The 22,357-nt window shown below is 49.1% G+C and overlaps 3 protein-coding genes across 3 annotated transcripts; all 3 read left to right on the plus strand.

Annotated features, from left to right (window-relative positions):
* Positions 1 to 1,760: 1,760 nt before the first annotated feature.
* Positions 1,761 to 3,067, plus strand: FOXG_16362 (uncharacterized protein; the record flags this gene model as incomplete). The annotated part of the gene is made up of 2 exons (XM_018396397.1): positions 1,761 to 2,672; positions 2,918 to 3,067. The coding sequence occupies 2 exons, from the start codon at positions 1,761 to 1,763 to the stop codon at positions 3,065 to 3,067; spliced, it is 1,062 nt and encodes a 353-aa protein (XP_018257007.1).
* A 3,586-nt stretch (positions 3,068 to 6,653) lies between these two features.
* On the plus strand, positions 6,654 to 11,557 carry FOXG_22435 (uncharacterized protein; the record flags this gene model as incomplete). The annotated part of the gene is made up of 3 exons (XM_018402843.1): positions 6,654 to 7,623; positions 10,378 to 10,718; positions 10,778 to 11,557. The coding sequence occupies 3 exons, from the start codon at positions 6,654 to 6,656 to the stop codon at positions 11,555 to 11,557; spliced, it is 2,091 nt and encodes a 696-aa protein (XP_018257008.1).
* A 6,122-nt stretch (positions 11,558 to 17,679) lies between these two features.
* FOXG_16364 (uncharacterized protein) lies at positions 17,680 to 19,470 on the plus strand (the record flags this gene model as incomplete). Its single annotated transcript, XM_018396398.1, has 1 exon — positions 17,680 to 19,470. The coding sequence occupies one exon, from the start codon at positions 17,680 to 17,682 to the stop codon at positions 19,468 to 19,470; it is 1,791 nt and encodes a 596-aa protein (XP_018257009.1).
* Between the last annotated feature and the right edge of the window lie 2,887 nt (positions 19,471 to 22,357).

Here is a 22,357-nt window from a genome sequence, read left to right on the forward strand (position 1 = left end):
TCGGATCTGGGAATGGGTTGATCCCACACAGGTGGAAATTGACCGATTTCTGACGCCACAGCCTAACAAACGATGAGTATGTTCTTCAAGTTGGAATATGACAATGCCCCACGGTTTGTTCCAGCGATCTGGATACTTAATGATGTGCCGCGGAAACTTACGCAAGAGCGCCACAGGGATGCCGGCTTTTGGGGGAATGTGGAGCAGGATGCTGGGGAGAAGGATGTGTTTGGGTAGGCTGATTTGCACGGAGTAGCTAGGGATAGACCCCGAGTGGATTCAGTGACAGAGGATCCCCGGTACTTACATTTTCACTTGTGCGACATGACAGAACCAGGTCAAAAGGACATATCGTAGCGTCCATTTTCGTGCGGGAGATAAGGTTAGTGTGACCTCAATAGTGATTTTTGCGCTGTCTAGAGAATGGATTACGTGTGAGATGGCCTGATGGGCGAGAACTATGATTCTTCAGGGACTTGATATAACCTTTGAGTTGAAGTATTTCTGGATGCCGGGAATAACACTATCCGGCAGCAACTTAGTCCTTGGTGAAAGTATGGGCTGATTAGAACGGCGATTGCCGAGTCACGGGGAAGGCCCATGGGCGGCCCAGGACGGGATGCTACCCTGTCCTACCCCACTCCGATGTATTCGCAGGGGTTCCGAATCGCACGATCGAACGATGGGCTCAAGTTCTGGACCTTTTCAGCCACGCTTGTTTCAGCCAATCATCAGCATCTTATTGATGCTGATCCATAGTTTTTTGTCCAAGGGTCTGAGCCGGTACTTGTGTACGTCATACGATACATATGACGAATGGGTTACAGGGGGGGTTGAATCCCGCCTCTAGGTCTAGACTGGGGCAGTTGGCAAGGGAAACCCTGCAGGGACTAAGCTACAGACTTTGTATCTACTATGTACTGTAGGATTTACCAGCAATTCGGCGATAAGGCTTTAAGGGGCGTGCGGGGTTTGGGGTCTAGATTGCGGACGACCTCCATGGCGAATTATAGGGCGAGATGGAAGCCATGTGGCATCGGCCATTACACTCTACTATCAATGCTAACAAAAAGTGGGCGGTCAAGGCTTCAGGTATGGTGACATTTGTGGAGAAAAATATACAGATCGAAATATGCATATGCAATTGATCTTATCTCACCTTGTTTTATCCACAGCTCCGGGCGTCCTCTACTTGATTTGAACTTCGTACTGAGCCATGGCTGCGAGAATGATAGCTAGTGCTCACCTATTAAAGGTCCCACAACTGATGCAACGGAAGTGCCCGTCTTCCATCACGCCACCACGCGACAGTACGAGTTACCTCGTGGCTGTGATAGCTAAAAGTGACATGATGCGGGGTCTCGACCGGTGCAAGCATCAGGGGAGAATAAATCATGCATGCGTGTATGTTTTCTTAAACGACCGATGCCCTGGCGTGCGCCCATGGCTTTCTCCCTGGCGAATGTACACCGAGAGAAGAGATGCATAGAAAACTTTCGATGTTTTAGCGTACCTCCACATTTGTGTCACCAATTGCTATCTTGCACCGCTTCCCCTCAGCCTCATCATATTCTAAGAACCAAAAAGTTTAACCTCTTTACAGCTAATATTGCTATAATTGAGCGCTTGGCACCATTTGATTCTGCAGCTGTCGCATTCCCACCGTCGGTCACGTCGGCACCACTCAGCGATACTATTCCAGCCTTCACACCGTTCCCACTTTGAGCGCTTACCCACATCTCCCTGTACTTGATCCAAAAATGCCATATACCCGTCCATTGAAACCATCTCCATGCTCCCCGCCATCTGAGACAGTACATTTGGATGTACCATGGTCTTTGCAAACGAAACCCCAACAATCTGAGAACCAATCCACCAAGATTCTCCTCCAAGGGCTGAGGGAATCTCGGACGCATGAATCATCCGTGACGCCGCCCCCTTCAGATATTGTGGCAGATCTAAGAGCACCCTGTGATACCCCTCACGACTCCGATGATGCAGTCCTTACTGAATCTGAAGACGAAACAGAGGACTGGCAACAAAGCAAACAGCGGGCAATTCGCAAAATGTCTGGTGAGTTGGTCCGGCCCATACTACGTCCGCCATTTCGTCAGCGCACTGCCAGCATGCCAACCAGTCCCACCGCCACAAAGTCGGTTAGCTTCCACAGCCACTTGGAAGAGACTCTCAATTTCTTTCGACTGGATTGTCCCCTTTCTATCAGCGCTGGGTCACAGTTTGGTCAAGTTGATAAGAACAGCAGGGAACGTCCCATGTCCCGACAAGATGTAGCGGGTCGGTGGGAGATGGTTACGCCAAACTTCCCGCGACAGAGCGGATCGCGCGAGTCTCAATTCGTGTATATCAAGAAATTGAGGTTATTAGACGACCAAAATTCCATGCAAGGTTTGGTGGCTGTCCGGGATGTGGCATTTCGAAAGTCAGTTACCTGTCGCTTCACGTTTGACAACTGGAAGACGATCTCGGACGTCGCCGCAGCATACAGCGATGGAAACGCCTCAGGAGAAGCACCTTCGGGCTACGACTTTTTCGTCTTCACCATTGAGCTCTCCGACATTGTCAATCTCGAATCCAAAATTGCCTACTTGTGCGTACGCTACACGGTCAATGGCCAAGAGTATTGGGACAACAACTCTGGCCGCAACTATCAGGTCTGTTTTTTCAAGAAGACTTTGCCGCTGGATGACAATATCGTGGCTCAGATTGTTTCATTACAGTCACATAATGGAGTCCCCAATAATGTCACCGTGGTGAAGGCCACGTCTAGTTCCTTTCGAGGGCTGGACCTCGCAAAACGTTACAGCATCAGCGCACCACTTAATGCAACGGTCCGGGCTGCCAGACGCAAAGCATCTAGAAACGACACCTCAGTGTCTATGAACGCTACAGTTGGCAGTTTCAGGCTATCGTCTTGTTCATTTTCACAAAAGTCAACAAAGTCTGGCATCAGCCCAGGCTGCTCCGAGTCAAAATTCACCATCTCAATGCGCAGTGGCTTCGACAGATACTGCTCTCAGCGCGCGCTGACAGCACGCACCCTCCTTAGTGACATCGACATGCACGACAACTTAAACACACTACCCTTTCGTCCGTACGGGTTATGTTGAATGATGATGGATCGATGGTTTCACTTTTGCCACTGGCTGTATTTCTGATTTGTGTTCTGCTGCCACTGGCCATGCTCGATAATATAAATGAAGAGAATAGATCTCGGGTCGAGCGGATCCGATATAACAAAGCAGAGACAGTGTAAAAATTAGGGTCCAAAAGTCCGTGAACAAAACCTCAGCTTCGCGTCAACGACAACAACGCGATTTGACATCTCAACAACCTCAATCGTTCGCAATAATAGCAAATGGATACTTCAGAACGTGGGACTTTCCATGAATCATGTACTAAGCGCCGGCATACCGGTAATCATGAATTTTCTTCGGAGGCAAAAGCTCCTATCAGGCTTGTCAACAAATAAATGAAATCAAATAAATCCAAATAAATCCAAATCAAATCAAATCAAATCGAGTCGAAATGAACTCAAATCAAATCAAATTGCGGGAGCCGAATTTATTTGGATATCTGGATTCATTTGGATTGAAGCACTGACCAATCATTGCTGGTATTGTAACCCCTGGTTGACCCACTCCCGCCCAACGCGTACCTTAAAGTTCTTGCGTCCGTCGCGTTTCGAGTTGCCTGACGAAGCCACCTGTTAGATTGGCGGCTTGGGAATTGTTAGATACGCGAGTAGGGTTAATATCCAATTAAAATAGGATTAATTTTCACACTTGAGGATCAATCTAGTCCCCAGGAGCTTCTGTCTCTGTTCTGTCCTTTTTTGGTGTTTTCCCCGCTACCCGGTATTGATATATCCGGGGACCCACAAAATACATGTTTCTTTTATCGAGGCGCTATCACTAATCCAACAGGAATGGGCTCCACTTCCCTTATTGCAATATTATTCTTGTATCCAAAAGAGGGGTTTCACCCCTCTTTGACAGACTGATCAAAGAATCAAGTCGACGATCAATAACATCACAACATTCTGGTACACACTTGGATACACTCACCCCATCGTATTCATGCGTATCTAACACCACCTGTCCCCACACCCTCGTAGTAGTAGTAGTAGTATTTATTACGCCCGGGAGAACGGACCTCATAGGGCCTGTGGCTACGCTAAGCTATTCACGTATTCCCCGCTTTTCGTCCATTCTACACAAAAGAAAGCCCTACTGCTCTTCCAGTTCTTACTTTTCTAGCCCCGTTTGCTTGAACTCTGCTTGACAGACCTGCTTGAAGGCCAACCAATACCATCTCCAAGTGTTCAGCATCCTATCTTCAGCAGCTGAAGCATGGTCTGTCAACTTGAGGCTGTTTGTTGTTAGTAATCAGCTGTGATGTTAATATTAGTAGTCATTTGTTTTCTCCTTCTCAAACTCCTTCCTGGCTCAATCTTCCTGTCGCCATCGCAAATTTGACTGTCGCTCGCACCGCCTCCAGGTTATTGTTTATATTGCGCAGTAGTGCTAGGTGAAAATGTTTTTTTTTTTTTTTTTTGTAAAACTTGGTTGTTTCTTATTGAGCTGAGAGTTATTCTCGGGTTTATATCTCTAGATAATTGTATCTAGGACTTTAAACTTTAAATCTAGGACTTTCAGACTAACAGTCTGAATCCTGAAGGGAAGGGGGATTCCCGGATTTTCTAACACCTCTACTTTGCTCCGTCTGACGCCGACTTTCCACCTAGAAAGAAGGAAAGGTTGCCCATCATGTTTTGTCCTACTCGACGCATGGCTTCACGCCCTGCTTCCCATCTTGTGCATCGGAACAGAAAATGCTCCATTGTCTCTGGTCCACATCCACATTCACACATGTCCGACTCTGCGGCCCCGATCTTGTTGAGGTAGCTGTTGATCTTCGCCATTCCCGTGCGGAGCTGCGAGAGCACTCCGGCTTCTCGTCTCTTGCAAATGTCGTATAGTGCTTGCGTATGTTTGCCTGGTAGGGCCCGATCTATCCGTTTGGAGTAGTTGCCTACATTGTTGGGTAGTTTCCGTTGCTGATGCAGCTGCGACACTGCCAGCCTGAGCCGCGTGGAGCGGGCCTGGTACGGTAGCGATTGCGGCGTGCATCCCGCTCTGGTAGCCTTCTTGGCTTGTCTCTTTGTTTCACGACTCATGCTGAGGTCATCGTCTCTGGATGGTACCCAGATCCTCTTGACTCTATTGTTTCCCTTTTTCAGTCGCTCGATGTGCTCGTAGATCTGACGGATGGAGGTCTGGCCTGATTGCTGTTGCGGTCGGGCAATCGCCTTGAGTGACGACTGGCTACTTGACAGCGCCGTAAGCTTTCGACATTGTAGACCATCCGGCATGCATCGCAATGCCATCGCTATCGCCTCCAGCTCGGCGGTGTACGGGTTCTGATCGTCTCGTGACCCGAGCGTGGCCGAGTACCTGGCCACTATCCTGTCTGTTTGACCAGGCGATCTTTGGGCCACGATGCCGCCCATACCCACTAGACCTCCCCTGTCGGAAGCACTGGTCGCAATGGCAATGTCGTTGACGTTCTTTGCAGCTATTTTCGCCGCTTCACGATCGGCCTCGCGTACAAGCGGCACCCGGTTGTACCACGGTGGTACCGCATAGGCCTCAATCGTTTCCATCCGCTCCGTTCCGCTGCCTTCATACGCAAGCGCCAGCTTCTTCAACGGTGACATGTATCTTCGACTCGCCGACACTTTGAAGGCTGCTAGCGGGTGCGTTTTTGGCACCGTCTTGATGTTGATGTACATCTGCATGCCTGCTTGAGCATGTCGCTCGCATACCGTCTGTATGTTGGCTTCTGCCTCCATCACTGCTGTCGCGACTGTCCGGAAAGCACCCGTGATGGCTCGTACTCCTATCTTCTGAGCCCTGTTGAACCAGCTCAGTGCTCTTTCGTTTCGTGCATGCGACCACACGACCGAAGCGTAGTCCATCGCCGGAGCGACGGTCGCCGTAAACAGCTGCCTAGCCGTGCGTGGAGATAGCATCCTCAGACTTCTCAGACACATGGCCGCCGTGAGACCTCTGGTGGCCGCTTCAGCGATGTGTTTCTTGAATCTTAGTCCTGCATCCATGATGACGCCCAGAATTTTGGCCTTCCGCTTCGGCTTGATCACATCTCCCTTGATCGTGAACGGTATGCGGCTGGTACGGTCGATGACGCGGGTAAAGTGCACGATGGTCGTCTTGTCGCACTCAAATGTCGCTCCGCTGCGTCTTTCCCAGTCCAGTGCACGGTCGATGATGGCCTGAATGCCCTCTCTGTTGTCTTCGGCCGTCGGACCTGTGACCCAGGCTAAGTAGTCGTCGACAAACGCAATCGAGCCTCCGTTCGAGTCTATCCTGCTCTGCACTAAGTCTGAATTGAAGAACAGGAACAGTATCGGCGATAGTGGTGACCCTTGCGGGAGGCCAGCTTGTGGCAGTTCCCGCGGGCGCATTACTTACGCGTGTAAACACGCGTAAACGCGTACTTCAGCTTTCTTACATCATCTACTCTCTTTGCTGTAATTTCAATTCGAGGTTTCCTCCAACGATTTTAAAAGCTCGTACCATCGAGAGGCTAGTGGACTATAAACGACTTTCACTATGGAACTTGAAGATCTCTTTTACTACGATCCTTCTTGGCGTATCATTATTTGCAAACAGTGTGGCGTTGTACCGCAAACCAATATCACCCGGCATATCCGACGGCACCACAACGCGACGCGTGCCTTTAAGGTTGCTGCCATCAAGCTATTTGAGCGAAGTTTGGACCATCTACCTCTCATACGAGACGGCGATGAGATATGTAAGAACGTGCGACCGTTGCCGATCGCCCATCCGATTCGGTTCCTTGATATTTTTCACGATGGAATTTGTTGTCTACTTTGTCAAGAAGACCGAGACCGGTATGTCTGTCGAGGCCGCACAGCAATAGAAGATCATCTCAAAAAGGTTCATAATCAACCATTGCACCAACCAGGGCGTAGACGAAGGGGAGAGGCCGGAGGGGTCAAAGGTTTGACCCAGGCCGGTCTGGTCCGGACTCCAGTCGCTTGTCAAACCCTTTTTCACGGCCCACGATGCAGGTACTTTATCGTCAAGACTCGCAAAGTTCACGAGGAAATAGAGGAAAGCCCATCTGGATCTGATGCAGGAAGTGACGCAACTAACATGGGCCCTGCGTTTACTCAACCTAGACTCGAGGACATCATAAACCTTCAGCTTGCTCAGCAGGAAAACGAAAACTCAGCAGTATCAAACCAGACTGGCTTTAACATAAACCTTCTATCTTCTGACCCGCGACATCAATCCCAGTGGCTTCGAGTCACGGAATGGCCCCGCTTCCTAGAGCCCTACAAACAAGAGCTCCCTCAGGTCGCTGCTCTAGTTTCACTTCCAAACCTAGCCAAGTCCTATGAGCTAGGCTCCCCAGGCTGTTCTGAAATTTTACTCTCTATTCTTCTTGATTCTCTTTCGCGCGTGATCACCCGATCACGGAGTTCGCTTCAGGATGGCACGTTGAACGCTTTCGACCAACATCGGCTCAACTTTTTTATCGCTGGTCGCTCGTCCCGTAAGCCACGAATCCACAACCTAAGAGAAGATACGTATAAAAAATATAGCCGAGTCCTTCAGCATTTAAGGTGCTACCTTTTTCGCTTGGCATGGCTAAACACAGGCCCAAAATTCCATTACCGGCTCACTGAGGGGCAACTCCGGAACCGGTGTTCTGCACAGTGGATACGTCCAGAGTTCCTGAAGACCACATTGGAGAAGCTACATCGACGATGATCCACAAGACAGTTGAGCAGGAAATGCGAAAGTCGAGTGACCAACCTCACTTGCGATGCGTCGCAGTGACCAGAGATGGACGGAATACCAACCGCCTCAGGATCATTGGTAGGAACGAAGAAGAAATACAAAAGATCAAGACCACCCTCGAAACCAGGAAGCTCCAGGTGCAAGAGTCCTTCGAGACCAATTATGTCCTATCAAAGTTGATAGCATGAATCGTACCACCGTTTTTGACCAGGAATTTAATGTTCTCCCCGGAGCAATGGAAGCCTTGAGCCATGAGAATGGAGTCCAGATTGCCAAAGTGGCCTGGCTGAGCCGAAAGGTCAACCCTAAGACATATGGGCCCATGGTGGTGTACCTCACTAAAAACAACGATGCCAAGAGACTACTACAGACTTTCTCGTCGCAGGTGAATCGACATATAAGAGTGTATTCGAGCAGATCACTGGACCGGAATAATGCTGTAACTGCCAAGGGCTCGGTCACAAAGCATTCTTGTGCAGCAAGAATCGAGTATGTGCAAGATGCGCCGCCGAGAGCCACCATTACAGTGAGTGCCAGGCACAGACACCCAAATGCGCTCTCTGCAGCGGTCCGCATGAGTCATTCAGTAGAAATTGCCTGAAACTTCACCCCAGGCGGCATGACGAAAGCCTCGTGAACGATAATCAACTTCAGGATTACGCAGCAATAGCGATCCAACCGAAGCATAGGTTTTCTTTTTCTTTTTTCTTTTTTTTTCTTTTTCTTATCAGTAGTGGGTGCGCAATTTTATTTGGGCACCTCGGTGCCTAGGTATTGGCCGCCACACCCAACCAATGCTCATGTAAAATTATGCTCCAAAAGTCTGTAAACACCCCACCCTGTAGCAACTCAACCGGTTCAACCATGATAACTTCACTTATATACATTTAATTCAATTAAATTCCAATCATAATAAAAGTCATATCATTTTGAAGCCCTGATTTTTCTCTTCAGTATTTTGTATACCATCCCCTTGCGCGAATACATGCGTCAAGTCGGCGGGGGAGTGAGTCAATCAGGCGGTTAATTTGCTCTGGTGTTATTGCTGCCCACGCCAACTTGATGTATTTTATCAACTTTGCCCTATCGACTTCGTTATTTTTCAAGAGATCTAAATGAGGAAACATCTTACGGATGTTTAGCTTCAATTGCTTCCAAATGTGCTCAATTGGGTTCAAATCAGGACTGTGAGCAGGCCAGTCAATCCAGGATATGCCGTGTTCCAACAGCCAGTTCGTTGTAGACTCTGACGTGTGTATACGAGCATTATCTTGTTGAAAATGGCGAAAACCAGTCCAAATAGGAAGTAAACCTTCCTCTAAAGCCTGCTGATAACTCAGGGAAGTATATCCTCTTCTTCGTGCAGTCTGATCGCGGATCATGATCACGATATCAGATTTGCTGCCTCTCCAGATTGCTCCCCAGACCATGATAGATAATCGTGACTTTCCGTGAACTGTCACATTAACTAATTCCTTTATGAACTTCTCATGAGGCTTCTGGAATACCTAACCTCGTTTATAATTGGGTTGCGATTGAACTGACGATTCGTTGCTGAAAATAGTCTGAATGTATTATCAGTCGGGTGAACGATTCCCGGGCGGCGTCCATCAGCGAACTTTAAAACGACATACCTCCAGCAATTCATCGATATCTTCCCTCCAAGCTTGACAACAAAGAAACCGCTGATGAGCGGTTTCTTTAGATAGCGGTATCCGTTGCATAGCCCTCCATTTGCGACCGTAATGGTACCTGATAACTCGGCGTATTGTTGTTCGTGAGATTTCGCCACCTAGATCATTAACTAGCGATTCATATGTGATCCTACGGTCGCGTTTAAGAGATATTAATACGTACCGAATCTGCTGAACTGTAAGTTTCCTAGGACGCCCAGAACGACTCTTTTTGTCTAAGGTTTGGTGAGTTTTCCAGCGTTGAAAGATCTTGAAGACTGCGGCTGCAGAACATCCAGCCTCCTCAGCGACATCCCGGTATGACCTCCCGCTTTCTACAGCTTGAACGATAAGAGCTCTGGCAACCTCGCTCAGCTCGTGATTACTTTGGCGCCCGGCGCATATAACGGACAAAATCCCGTTCTTTTGCGACATCTTTTGTCGAAGTTGTAGACGATTGAAGAAGTTGGACCAGTTCACTTTTATGGTGGTGGATCAGCTGTTGGCGGGGCAGCGTTTACAGACTTTTGGAGCATAATTTTACCTTGTGGCTGATTGTGGCGCACTTACCCTGTCAACGCTTTGCAGGTGAACGCGTTCACACGTAATTTGCCATCAGCATCTGCAATAACGCAATAGTGAAACCACTTCAACAAAGCTCAACGTGCTGAATCACCGGAATATCAATTGCGACTGGCAGCGTTTTTGTTTCATTGTCTCTGTTTTGCGCGATACGGTGTTTTTGACCTTATTTGAACTCGTCACATACGCCGACTGGCCGGTAAGTATTGACCACTTTTGCTATAAACCTCACTAATCCACTAAAAAACTAGGCTTGGATTCTTTGGTTATTGGCAGTAGCGATCCCAGGAGGAAGGCCTTCCTCAAGGGCTCGCAGTCCCGCACTTGGACTACCTTTATCGAAGCCGTCACCGCAGATGGCCGTCTTCTGAAGCCTGGGATTATCTTTAAAGGCAAAGAGCTCCAGCAGCAGTGGTTTATTGATGAGTTTAACAAGATCGCCGACTGGTATTACATCACGTCCGGCAACTGCTGGACGGACAACCATATCGCCGTCGAGTGGCTCAAGGAGGTCTATCTGCCTCAACCGCAACCAGCAGATGAGACTGATGCAAGGCTCATCATATTAGATGGTCGTGGGAGCCATGTATCTGTGGGTGTCTACCTGTTTGAGATCGGAAATACCGCTGACGGCGCTGATCCTAAATCCAGGATGAGTGGATGGCTATGTGTTTTTTGAACAACGTATATTGCTGTTACTTGCCTGCACACTGCTCTCATGGTCTGCAGCCACTGGACAATGGTGCCTTCAATGCTTCCAAGGCTGCCTATCGAAAAGAACTGCAGAAACTTACCAGTCTGACCGATTCTGCACCGGTGGACAAGGTCAACTTCATCAAGGCCTATGCCAGAGCCAGAGCAGTAGGTATGACGAAGAAAAACATCCTCTCAGGCTGGAGAGGGACGGGAAACTGGCCGATTTCACGTCGGAAAGCGCTCATGCATCCTGAGATTCAGCCAGACAAGAAGGAAACGACGCCCGGGTCACACGGCCACAGAGACGGGCAAGTCGACTCTGATCATATGCCAACGACCAGCCGCCACATCAGAGATCTGGGGAAGAACAAGAGTCCATCAACAAGAAGGCGCTATTCTGTGATATCGAGAGGGTTTGAAGCTAAAGAGTTAAAGATCGCCTCTCTCAGCACCAGAATAGCCAGCCTGGAGGAGGAAGTTGGCCGGTTGAGCAGAGGCAAGAAGAGGAAGGCGATTCCGAATCCTAACAAAAGGCTCATGACATTGGCTGAAGCTCTAGTGGCTGGTGACACTATTTCAGAGCCAAACGAAGCAATTGAAAGGGCAGATGCTGTTGAGGATGTGATCGAGGTAGGAGGGATGGAAGAAGATGAGAGGTCAAATTCGGAGGAGGAAGAATTAACTGTGGTACGCACGCGGGCAGGGCGTGAAGTTAGAAAACCGCGAGAATACTGAAATCCACTTAATTCTAAAACGAAATACGAATATTATTTCACTCTTATTATTTTTGGTGGGTTTCCTAAATCTGGTTGAAAAATTGCATTTTGTATGGGGAAATATTTTTTTTGCTTACTGGTAGGTGGGTACTGCATGGTAGCGCTCTAGCTGTGCTGGGCCTCATAGAAGACGATTCACCTTTCGGGACCAGATGCGTTTCCCAACCCCTCCCAGGGAGGCATTTGTGGTCGGCGGATCATACAGCGCCGTTTGTTACACCAGGAGACGGGAGCAGTATGGCAAATGACGTCTACACGGCGACTGCTCTTCTACTCGATGGCTTCGCCTATGGCTATGATGCCGACTAAATAAGCCCTTGGAATTCTATCCACCCTATGATCGACTCTACCGACTGGTGGAACGGCCAGCGCTCTCAACAAGTCAAGTCAAGTCAAGCCAGAGCTCTAGCTTGTCTTGACTTGTTAAGTTAGCGGTCTGACTTGACTTGACATGGCTTGACTTGATATCTTGTCAAGCCTATTCAAGCCGTGTTAGTAAGCAGGCTGGCCATCGTGAGCTCAACGGCAGACTGGAATCTACGGATGAAACAGTCATCTAGAACAAAGAGCCCGGCTTTAGATCAGGGGATTTCGCCGCCAAAACTTTACACAAGTGAGCATCTCCATCGTCAGATCTTGGAGAGAGTGTCGCTGCGAGCCAACCAAGAGCTTGGCGAGGCTGAAGACCCTCTCACATTCGCACGCCGTCGAAGGTATAGATAGGGGATCGTACGCCATCCTCGCAAGCCGTGGAAAGTCCTTCTCTCTCTGCCGCCACCACTCGAAAGGATCCTCAACCTCATCGTCTTCGTAGATAGGGTCTTCAAGATACTCTTTAATTTCGTCTCGGTTGGCCGGAGAGGGGCGTTGAGCGAGGTAGCTGTGCGCTCCGAGATGCGAAGACTTCGTCTTCTTCTGTATTGGGGTCGGTTGGGTGGGGAGCTTATTGTAGTCCCGGTCGAAAAACTGTTTAAAGCCGTCGACTATGCGTTTGGCTTGTTCACCCGGAAGGTATTCGCGAATCCACTTATCCTTGAAGGCCGGATGTAGAATCATAGCCGTCCAGTAAGCAGACGAGTCCTCTAGTAAAGTAACGTATTTCTCGAGCTTGTAAATGGCGCATGTGATACAACCACGTATGGCCCTGAGATTCACGTCGGCGATCTCGGCTTTGGAGGGTGGATTTGGCCATTTCTCACACCGCTGGCGTTGTGAGCCCTCCTCTTCATCTTCCTGCTCGAGTATTTCTTCGATGCCGGAGTCCTCTAACGCTACGGGTGGGTTGATCGATCCGACTGGCCGCCCTGGACGGTCAATCATGGAATCCCGGTATTTGTGAGGTAAGCCCACGCTGCGCTGGGGTCGCTGAGATTGAGCAGCAGGTGGTGAAACAGGCGGTGAAGAGGGCGACGAGGAACCGTGTGCGGCAGCAAAGCGGAGTGGTGCGTCGCCAACTCGGATCTCTCTCTCCGGCCCCTCGATCTCCGGCCCAGGGAGAACTCGGTCAGAGTCGCTATATTCGGCAAGCTGCTTGCGGAGGTGGTCAACGAGGTAAAATAACGAGGCACTCGACCTGTCAAATTATTAGTTAACCGGAGTAAAAGCCGAGAGAAAAACCTGCCTTCGAAATACTTATTTAGCTTTTTAAACGGTAGTAGTACTGCAAGAGTAATTGCTAAGACGTGCCAGTCGTCTTGCGAGAGAAGATATTCGTCCGGAATCCGCTTCGTTTTATCTGCATGGCGAGATATAACTGTTGTGTAGATCTCGATCGGGTCTTTTAACCGGAAAGCTCTTTCTATGGCAGTTAAAAAGGAATTCTATCGAGTATCGTTGTCTTGGAGGAGCATTAGTTGGCTAACCTCCCACAGAACTTCGCCGAATTCGTCGACTTCCTCATCGCTAAGCTTGTCTTGCGCGTATTGGAGGAAACCCTCTCGGCGTTGCGAAGACCTTCGGACACAGCCTTGAAGATTGTGAATCCTGACGAATGCGCCTGTTGGCCGCCATTCTTCGAGGAAGTTGAGGACCTTTTGAAGGGCTGCTTGTTCCGCTGGCTGCGATTCGAAGCTCTTAAGCACGTCTTTGAGCTTCCCCTCGAGGTAACTCGTAGCGCTGAGGTTGTAGAGATGATTGATACATCGATTTCTACGCTCCTGCGGCTGAACGTCAGGTAAAAGAGCGGCGATAATTTAGTTGACTGCGCTGTCGTTTGCGTCGGCGTTATCGCATGTGAAGTAACCTACCTCTTCTGCAGAGATCTCGTACTCCGAGAGTACTTCACGCAACGTTGGACCGATATTTTCACCAGAGTGCTGGCCGCAGAGCCGCCTCAACGCCAAAAGCGACGTCTGCAGTCTTTTTAACGCGTCTGTGAAGTGAACAGCCACGCCGAGAAGCGCGTATTTTTGAAGGGAAGTCCAAAGATCGAAGGTGAGATGCTTCTCGTACATAGAGGTGGTAAGTTGACTTTTCAATAGCTCTTTTTGCGACCAGCACTCTGCTTCTAACCACGATCGAATTGTAACGCCGCTGCGAGGCAAAAGCTCGTCAACGAGTTCTTCATTCGACAAGCCGAGAAGCTTTCGAAAATCAGGGTGTTCGACGGCCGAGAAGGGTACATCGGCATCTACAATCCAACGGAGCAGTAGCTCCTTGAACAGCTCTGCCTTCGGCTTCGGAATAGCTAACCGTTCTGCGGCTTGCCTTTGCAAGTCGAGTACCGTTCGCTGGCGTCGACGCTGGCGAGGTGTCTCAGACTCTATAGTCTCGCTGTCTACCTCGCCAACAAGAAGATCGTGATCTTTCCTTAAGTGCAGAAGCGCTCCGCTTGTACCGCTGTTGACGAGGGCGCATAGCGATATTTCCTTCTTTTTATCACACTGGTTGCAAGGCCAGAAGTCCCCCTTCTCCCTATTTCCAACGACTTTGGTGAGCCGCCGGCCATACGGGTCGATAGGCGACTTCCTCGCCCTCTTCTTCCTGTGTAGCCACTCGGTCGGTACGTAATCTTCGCGTTGGATCTTGATCTTGCTCATCAAGCTAACTTCGGTAGGGATCTCGTTGGTGTCGATGTCTCGAAGCTGGTCGGCAACGGACCGTCCCCCGCGAAAAGTAGCAAACGCGGTTCTTCCGGCTGCGGCGGATCTCGTGTTCAGGGTCGACGGTTGGCTGGCCGTCTCGGTAACTGCTTCCGAGAGGGCGGCCACCGAAGAGGTATCGTCAATATCGGACATCTTGACGGTGATGAGCGTGGTGCTTGGGGCTAACTTTTAGCCGTGCTGTCGCACGACACGATTGTTTGGATGACTGAACAACGATCGGGAAGATCCTCTGCGAATCGGGCAACGAAAGACCTTGATTTTCTATCTAAAGGAGCGACGAAGGTCGATCTCTTATACCTATATCCAATCTGCCGATATCATAGGCAGCAGGCTGCTGCCTGATGCTAGTTGTGGTCGTTCACTCTCATCGTTAACTTTTTCACGATGAGAGCGATTCTTGTCTCTTTGTGAGCGAGCGACTTGATATTGACACGTGCCAGCAGGATTTTTTCGATCCGAGCCGCCATACCTCCGTAGCTGTGACCGCTATAGGGTTCGTGCTTGCCAAGCCGGTATCAAGACAATTCAAGTCAGCTAAAATAGCCGTCTCGCTTGATAAGATCGTCAACTTGACTTGGCTTGACTTGTCTTGGCTTGTCTGGTCTTGGTTAAGTTTGTCTTGTTAAGAGCGCTAACTCAGATGACACACCGACAATGAGCCGTTAGGTAAGGGATATGACCAAACACCGAAGTCGGCCGACCAGACGGAAGTACGGTAAGATCGAAAAGGGGTTAGAAGCTTTAGAGATGAAGGTGGCCGTTCAGAAAGCGCGGGTTACTGGCCTCGAAGAGCAGATGGCCCAGGTGCGGCGAGGGAAGAAAAGAAAGGCGATACCGAACCCGAACCGACGATTCATGGCTCTAGCAGAGGCTATAGCGGTTGGAGAAGCTCCTCATGACCCAAAAGAGGCAGAAATAGAGGTAGATGTGGATGAGGAGGTCGAGTCGGTGATTGAGGTGGGTGTCAGGTCAGAGGACGAACGTGAGTACTTGACGGTCGTAACAAAGCACTGCCAGCGCACACGGAGCGGTAGGGAGATCGGGAGATCAAGGACCACGCAGAGAATAAAAATTGATCAATTTTATAGAATTTCTCTCCAAAGCTTCACTTTTTAATTGACAATCTGGTGTTTTGCGCACGCATCAAAATTTGGATTTCATGTGGGCGGAGCGAAATTTTGGTTATCTTTTAGGTGGTCCTGGATGTTAGATACCAGTTTGTGTCATTCGGATATGGCTAGTTTCCTCTATGAAGAATTCCAGGTGACTGTGTCGCATCATTGCATTAGTAGAAAGCTCCGCAAAGCTGGGTGGTCAAGGAAGACCATGCAAAACGTCGCAAAAGAGCGCAACGTAAACCTGCGAGAACATATCTACGAGTTATCTGATTTCCGTTCCTATCAGCTTGTGTTTATTGAGGAGTCTGGCATGGATGGAAGCATTGGAATATTGAAGAAAGGTTACGCGCGCAGAGGTCAAAGACCTCGTCAAGTGAAGAAATTCCACCGCGGTCGAAGGGTTCAAGTCCTTTCTGCTTTAGGTCAGGATGGTGTAATTCATTTCCGAGTATACGGAGGATCGATCGATGCCGAAATATCCAGGCACTTCATTAAGGAGCTCTTGCCGTACTGCGGCAGATGGTCAGAGCCAAGATCTGTTCTAGTGATGGACAACGCATCATTTCACCTCTCGGAGGAGATCCAGTGGATGTGCGAGGAGGCTGGAGTGGTGTACAAGCTACAATCGCTTTCCTCCCTGATCTGAACCCAATTGAAGAGAACTTTAGAGAGACCAAGAACTTTATGAGGGAAATCTGGAACAAACATGGGGATAGCATTAAGTACGATTTTGCTTCTTTCGTAGAACATTGCGTTAGTGTAGTGGGCGAGCGAAAAGAGAATGCTCAAGGGTACTTCCGCCGCGCTGGGATCTCTATTAATGAGCTCCAGGGGAAAGTGCATTGGAATGAATACATAACAAAGTCTAGAAACCAATATATCGGTCAAGGAAAACTTCGGTCTCGAACAAATCGTCTTGCGACGCCTTCTAATACCCCTTGCTCTATAAAAAGGTGTGCATCATTGTCTTCATAAATGAGCTCTAGGTCCAGCCCCTCTTTCCAACGTGAGGTCCCGAACCAGCTCATAATGCCTCTTTCGCTCAACTCCTTTAACTTTTAAGCATTCCCACTCACAATATGCACTGACCCTCTAATGCGGCTTGCTAGTGCGGGGTGTCTTTGTTGCTCTCCACATATTTGAATGAAACATTAATCCTCAGCCACTTCCCAATGCGGAGAAGGTGGCACCAGGCTTGCAGCTACCTCTCTACGATGGACCACTTCATCTGTAGCTCCTTAAAACTTTTTGTTACCGGGCTCCGATCGGCCCTTCACGGGCATTACAATGATAGTTGAATCAACCTTGCAGGTCTTGATTTTTCTCTTTGCGATCTCCTCAATGTTCGATAAGAGTTCTTCGTTTCAGAAATCACTGGGTGCCACATTGAGTCCCTCTTCAGTTATGACCACGGCAACGCGTCTTAAATCACCGCCAAGAGCACAGTCCTTGGGCACGCATCCACACTCCTCGTCGAAGCATTACATCAAGATGACAGAGCGCCTTGCGCATCTACAATGGTTGTACCAACTAAGGCCCCCAACAGGGGCCACCAGGCGCAACCCCGCAGAGGCCGCCTGTTTGGAGGCTTGCAAGGAGGCAGTGCGTTACATGGATTAGCGAGACACATTGAATGAGCCATCGCTACAAAAGGGAACATGACTTGCGCCACGTCTGTGCGGGTGCCAACTGCCGCAGACAGAAGCGTCACCTGCTGTGAAGCCCAACACGTCGTGCGCACAACGGAACAATTAGGCAGCAATAAAGCAGTGACAATGTTCGCGACAATATCCTCATGAACGACCCTAGCTAGCCAGTGACGAAATCGAAAACTAACAAGCCTTAAACCTGTGCTTATCATGACGGATATCGAGGCACTTGCTACAGATAACGATATCAGTAGGGAAGATATCCCTCATCTTTTCTCAAAGCTTTCAATCGGCGCATATGAAAGATATATGCAAACAGGAAGCAGAGATGATATCAGCAAAGCCATAGACTCGGCTAAACAGGGTATAGATCTAACAAACGACAGGAACCCATGGCTTACGCAATGGCTGAATAACCTCGGAGTCTTTCTTGAGACGCGGTACGAACGGACAGGGGAGATGAAGGACCTGGAAGAGGCGATCAAGGTAGTACGACAAGCTGTAGAATCAACGCCTAACGGCCATCCAGACCTCGCAGCTATGTTGAGTAACCTTGGAAACAAGGTTGAGACGCGGTACGAACGGACAGGAGAGATGAAAGACCTCGAAGACTCAATTGAGACAGCACGACGAGCTGTAGAATCGACGCCTGATGGCTGTCCAGACCAGGCAGCCATGTCGAATAACCTTGGAATCAAGCTTATTCGGCGGTATGAGCGGACAGAAGAGATGAAGGATCTGGAAGAGGCAATCGAGGCAGGGAGACGGGCTGTAGATTCGACGCCTGACGACCATCCAAACCTGGCAGCCTGGTTGAATAACGTCGGAAGATTCTTTGAGAGGCTGTATGAACAGACGGGAAAAATGAGGGACCTGGGAGAGGCGTCAGCCTATCTCCTCCAGGCTTGGTCCTGTTTGCATGCTGTGTCATTCCATCGTGTCACGGCTGCCGCTAAATGTCTGGAATTACTCGCTATACAGAACAGAGTCGACCAAGGCATCAATCTTGGGAGGAAGATACTCGATCTTCTTCCTTCAGTCCATACACGAACTCTTGATCGCAATGATCAGCAGTTCGTTATTTCAACGTTCGCAGGCGTCGCTTCCGACCTATGTGCCTTCCTCTTATCAACAAATCGATTAACTGAGGCTCTTGAATGTCTCGAGCAAGGCCGCGCTATCATCTTAAGTCAACTACTAGATGATCGCAGCGATCTTTCTTCACTTCGTCATGATCACCTTCAGCTAGCCAATCGATATCAGAGTCTCGTGGACGAAGTGAATGCTCCGACCCGCCAGACCACTCCCAGTGTGGTTGAAGCCTTGTTACGAAAGCGGCGGCAAGAAGCTGCAGCCGAGCTAGATATGTGCTTGAAGGAAATCAGATGTGTCCCCGGCCATGAGCGGTTTATGCTTGGACAGACCGTTACTGAGATGCAGGAGTGTATCACTGAGGGCAGCATTGTGGTTATTAATATCACCAACTTCCGAAGCGATGCCATTATCGTCTCCAACAATTCACTGAGAACAATCGTACTTCCCGAGTTATCCGCATCCAAAGCGAGGTTGTGGGTAAGTAAAGATTGGTCGACAAAAAAGAGGTCTGACCAGCGAGGGGAAAACGATCAGTTTTTAGACTACCTTTCTTGGCTTTGGTATGCCTGTGTCAAGCACATCGTCGCCGAGATTTCCGCTTCAAAGACACATCCAAGCGAAGGCCTTCCACGAGTATGGTGGATAGGCTCCGGTCTGGCGAGCTCGATGCTCTTCCACGCTGCAGGGGTACATACAAGAGGATCAACGGAGAACGCCTATTGCAGGCTAATATCTTCCTACACACCATCGATCAAGGAACTTGCCTATGCACAGAATCAGGCGAAGCGCGCCCAGGAAGACTTGATGGCGCAAGATACAAACACAATGCTTATTGCAGCCATGCCAATATCACCAAAAGGATCAGGCGACGAGAAAGCGCCGAAAGAGCTCCCTAGAGTAGAATAAGAGATGCGGAAGATTCTTATATTAACTCGCTCTCATATGCGTACGACAGTTTATACACACCCCAGCACAGATCAAGTCTTAGAGGCCCTCAAAACCTGCCGTATCGCACACTTCGCATGCCACGGAACATCAGTCTATTCAGACCCTTCCAATAGTGGTCTGATTTTGCAGAAGAGTACCGGAATTGACGAGCGCTTGGTACAAGAACCGGCTCACAGTCCAACGGGTTTCGGACCTACGGCTTAGATACGCGCAGATGGCGTACCTCTCGTCGTGCTCTACAGCGGAGAATAAGGCGGCGAGGTTATCGGATGAAGTGATACACGTCATGAGCGGGTTCCAGGTGGCAGGGTCCCCTCATGTTGTAGGGTGCCTGTGGCCCGCCGGGGATTCGGAGCGTGTAGAGGTATCGAAGCGGTTCTACTTTTTGGTATTGCAGCGGAACCAGTCGGTTACCAACAACAAGGTGGCATCGGCGCTGCAGGAGGTGGTGATGGCCGTACGTGCAGAGAATCTCAGTATGCCACTGAACTGGGCACAATTTGTGCATTATGGGGTATAAATCGACTTTCACGTGTACCATCCACAACCCCTCTTTCGCCAGGCAAAATAAAATAAAAAAGCTCCACCAAACCTCACCAACTTCACTTGCACAGAATTTGACCAAATTGAGAGAAATGCGTAAAATCATTCATTTAATGAGCCATAAGTAGAGTTATCTATTGTAATCTGGTTTTTTTAACCATCCGCCGCGACCGCCTGGTGGGTTGGTGCGGTATGTTTTCCTCTCTGACTTCGATGACAGAGCCAGCCTCCAATTCTGACTCTTGCTCGCTTAAAGAGACAAATTTCACTCCGATAGGCATATAACGAGTCGCCCCTTCTGGTATGGACTCTTTACCAGCTAGAGTCTCTCCAAGAGTCATGAAACGTTTGTTAGGATTCGGCACCGCCTTCCTCTTCTTCCCTCTTTTTAGCCAAGTCAATTCTTCCTCTAGGCTGGCAATCCTCTGCGTATGCGCCGCTACTGTCTGCTGGTGAGCTTTAAAGCCCTTGGCTATTACGTTGTACCGTCTCTGCGTCTTTGGGGTTTTGTTCAACCCAAGATCACGAATTTGACGGCTCGTCTGTGGCATATCGTCCGAGCCAAGATACGGCCTGGGTTCAGGAGTCACTCTTGGGCTGCCGTTTGGTCTACCTTGTCGGATTTCAGGGTGCCGCAGCGCTTTCGAACGTGAGATCGGACAATTTCTAGTGACACTCCAGCCAGACAATATGTTCTTCTTGGTCATTCCAACTCGGCGAGCCTTGACGTAAGCCCTGATGAAATAAACCTTATCCATTGGAGCGGAATCAGTCAACGAAGCGAACATTTCCAACTCTCGTCGATATGCAGCCTTCAACGCGTTAAATACTCCGTTTTCCAGTGGCTAGAGTCCATAAGAGCAGTGTGCTGGCAGATAGCAGCAATAAACGTTGTTCAGAAAGCACGTGGCCATCCATTCATCCTTCCATCACTCAGCATTAATCTCGAGGTGGAGAAAGGGAAGAACCTACTGTTGCATGGCTTCCACGGCCATCTAAAATAATCATTCTCGCGTCTAAGTCGTCAGCAGGAGTGGTCTGGGGCAGATAAACTCTCTCGAGCCATTTAATGCCAATATGGCCGTCAGTCCACCCGTTAGGCGATGCTATATAATACTAGTCTGCTATCTGCTTGAACTCTTCAAGAAACCACTATTTCTGCAGTTGCTTCCCCTTGAATATTATGCCAGGAACTAAAGCGCGGCCGTCAGCAGTTATAGTTTCGATAAATGAAGTCCAATTTCGGGTTTGTGGTCCCTTCAGAAACGCCTTGCGCTTGGGGTCCACACTCCCAACAACCAGGATATCTAGACCTGAACCCAGAGGATTAGACGGTCAAATTTCAAGCATTAATAAGGGATAGAGGTATATGCTTGCCGAAACCAGTCATAATACCCCCTTCATCGACGTTGACGGTATTTTCAGGCTTGATCCAACCGTACTGGCCCTCCCGGATATCAAAGTACCAATGAACCGCTTTAGGCGTGAAAGAGTCGAACCTCTTGGCTTCTTGACGCCTACCCATTCTGATCTTTAGGTCTGCGCGGCGATTGATAAACTTGATCACCCAGTTACGTCCTAAGTCGGGATGTTCGCCCTGCTGTCTCAGCAGGCCCATGACGCAAGCGCGGATCTAACTGTGGGACGGAGTATAGCCTAAAGACTCCTGACAGAGTATCCAGAAAGTGAGCCTATCCTCTTGGCTCTTAGACAAACGTCAATAAGGGTGGACCTGCTCTTTCACGGCCCCGCGGCCGTTAAGTCTGTCGATTAGAGTGCTCCGAGGCACTCCCCGTCTCTGAGCGGCTTGAGGAGGTGAAAAACCATTATCAGTAACATCAAATATGGCCCCTGCCATATCTTCCTCTATGTATTCCCATTAAAGTCTTGACCTAGGCATTTTCATATTGTTGTCACAGAATAAGGCTAAAAAATACAGAAAAGAGCGGTAACGTACTCCACAAGTGAGTGTCCCATACAAGCGAGTATCCCAAACACATTTTACACCTTAAACTGCCATTTTAAAAAACTACATCGAAAGCCTTAATCAGGCTTAAACTACCTGAAAACTTAGATTCAGGCCAATGAACAACGGGAATACACAGAAGAGACGTCTTCTAAATTCCATTTGTATTATTTAGAATATTACGAGGAAAAGCTGTATTCGCACTGTCTTTTCTCCTATTTTCAGGCATAGAACATTGAATAGACCGCCGAATGGTTTGGAGGAACCTCAAATATATGACTTTTTGCTCAGGAGACTATGGATAAAATTTTCAAGAAGCTAGCAGTGCTATACCCT

This window comes from Fusarium oxysporum, genomic scaffold (assembly GCF_000149955.1).
Source record: "Fusarium oxysporum f. sp. lycopersici 4287 supercont2.34 genomic scaffold, whole genome shotgun sequence".
Classification (NCBI taxonomy): domain Eukaryota; kingdom Fungi; phylum Ascomycota; class Sordariomycetes; order Hypocreales; family Nectriaceae; genus Fusarium; species Fusarium oxysporum.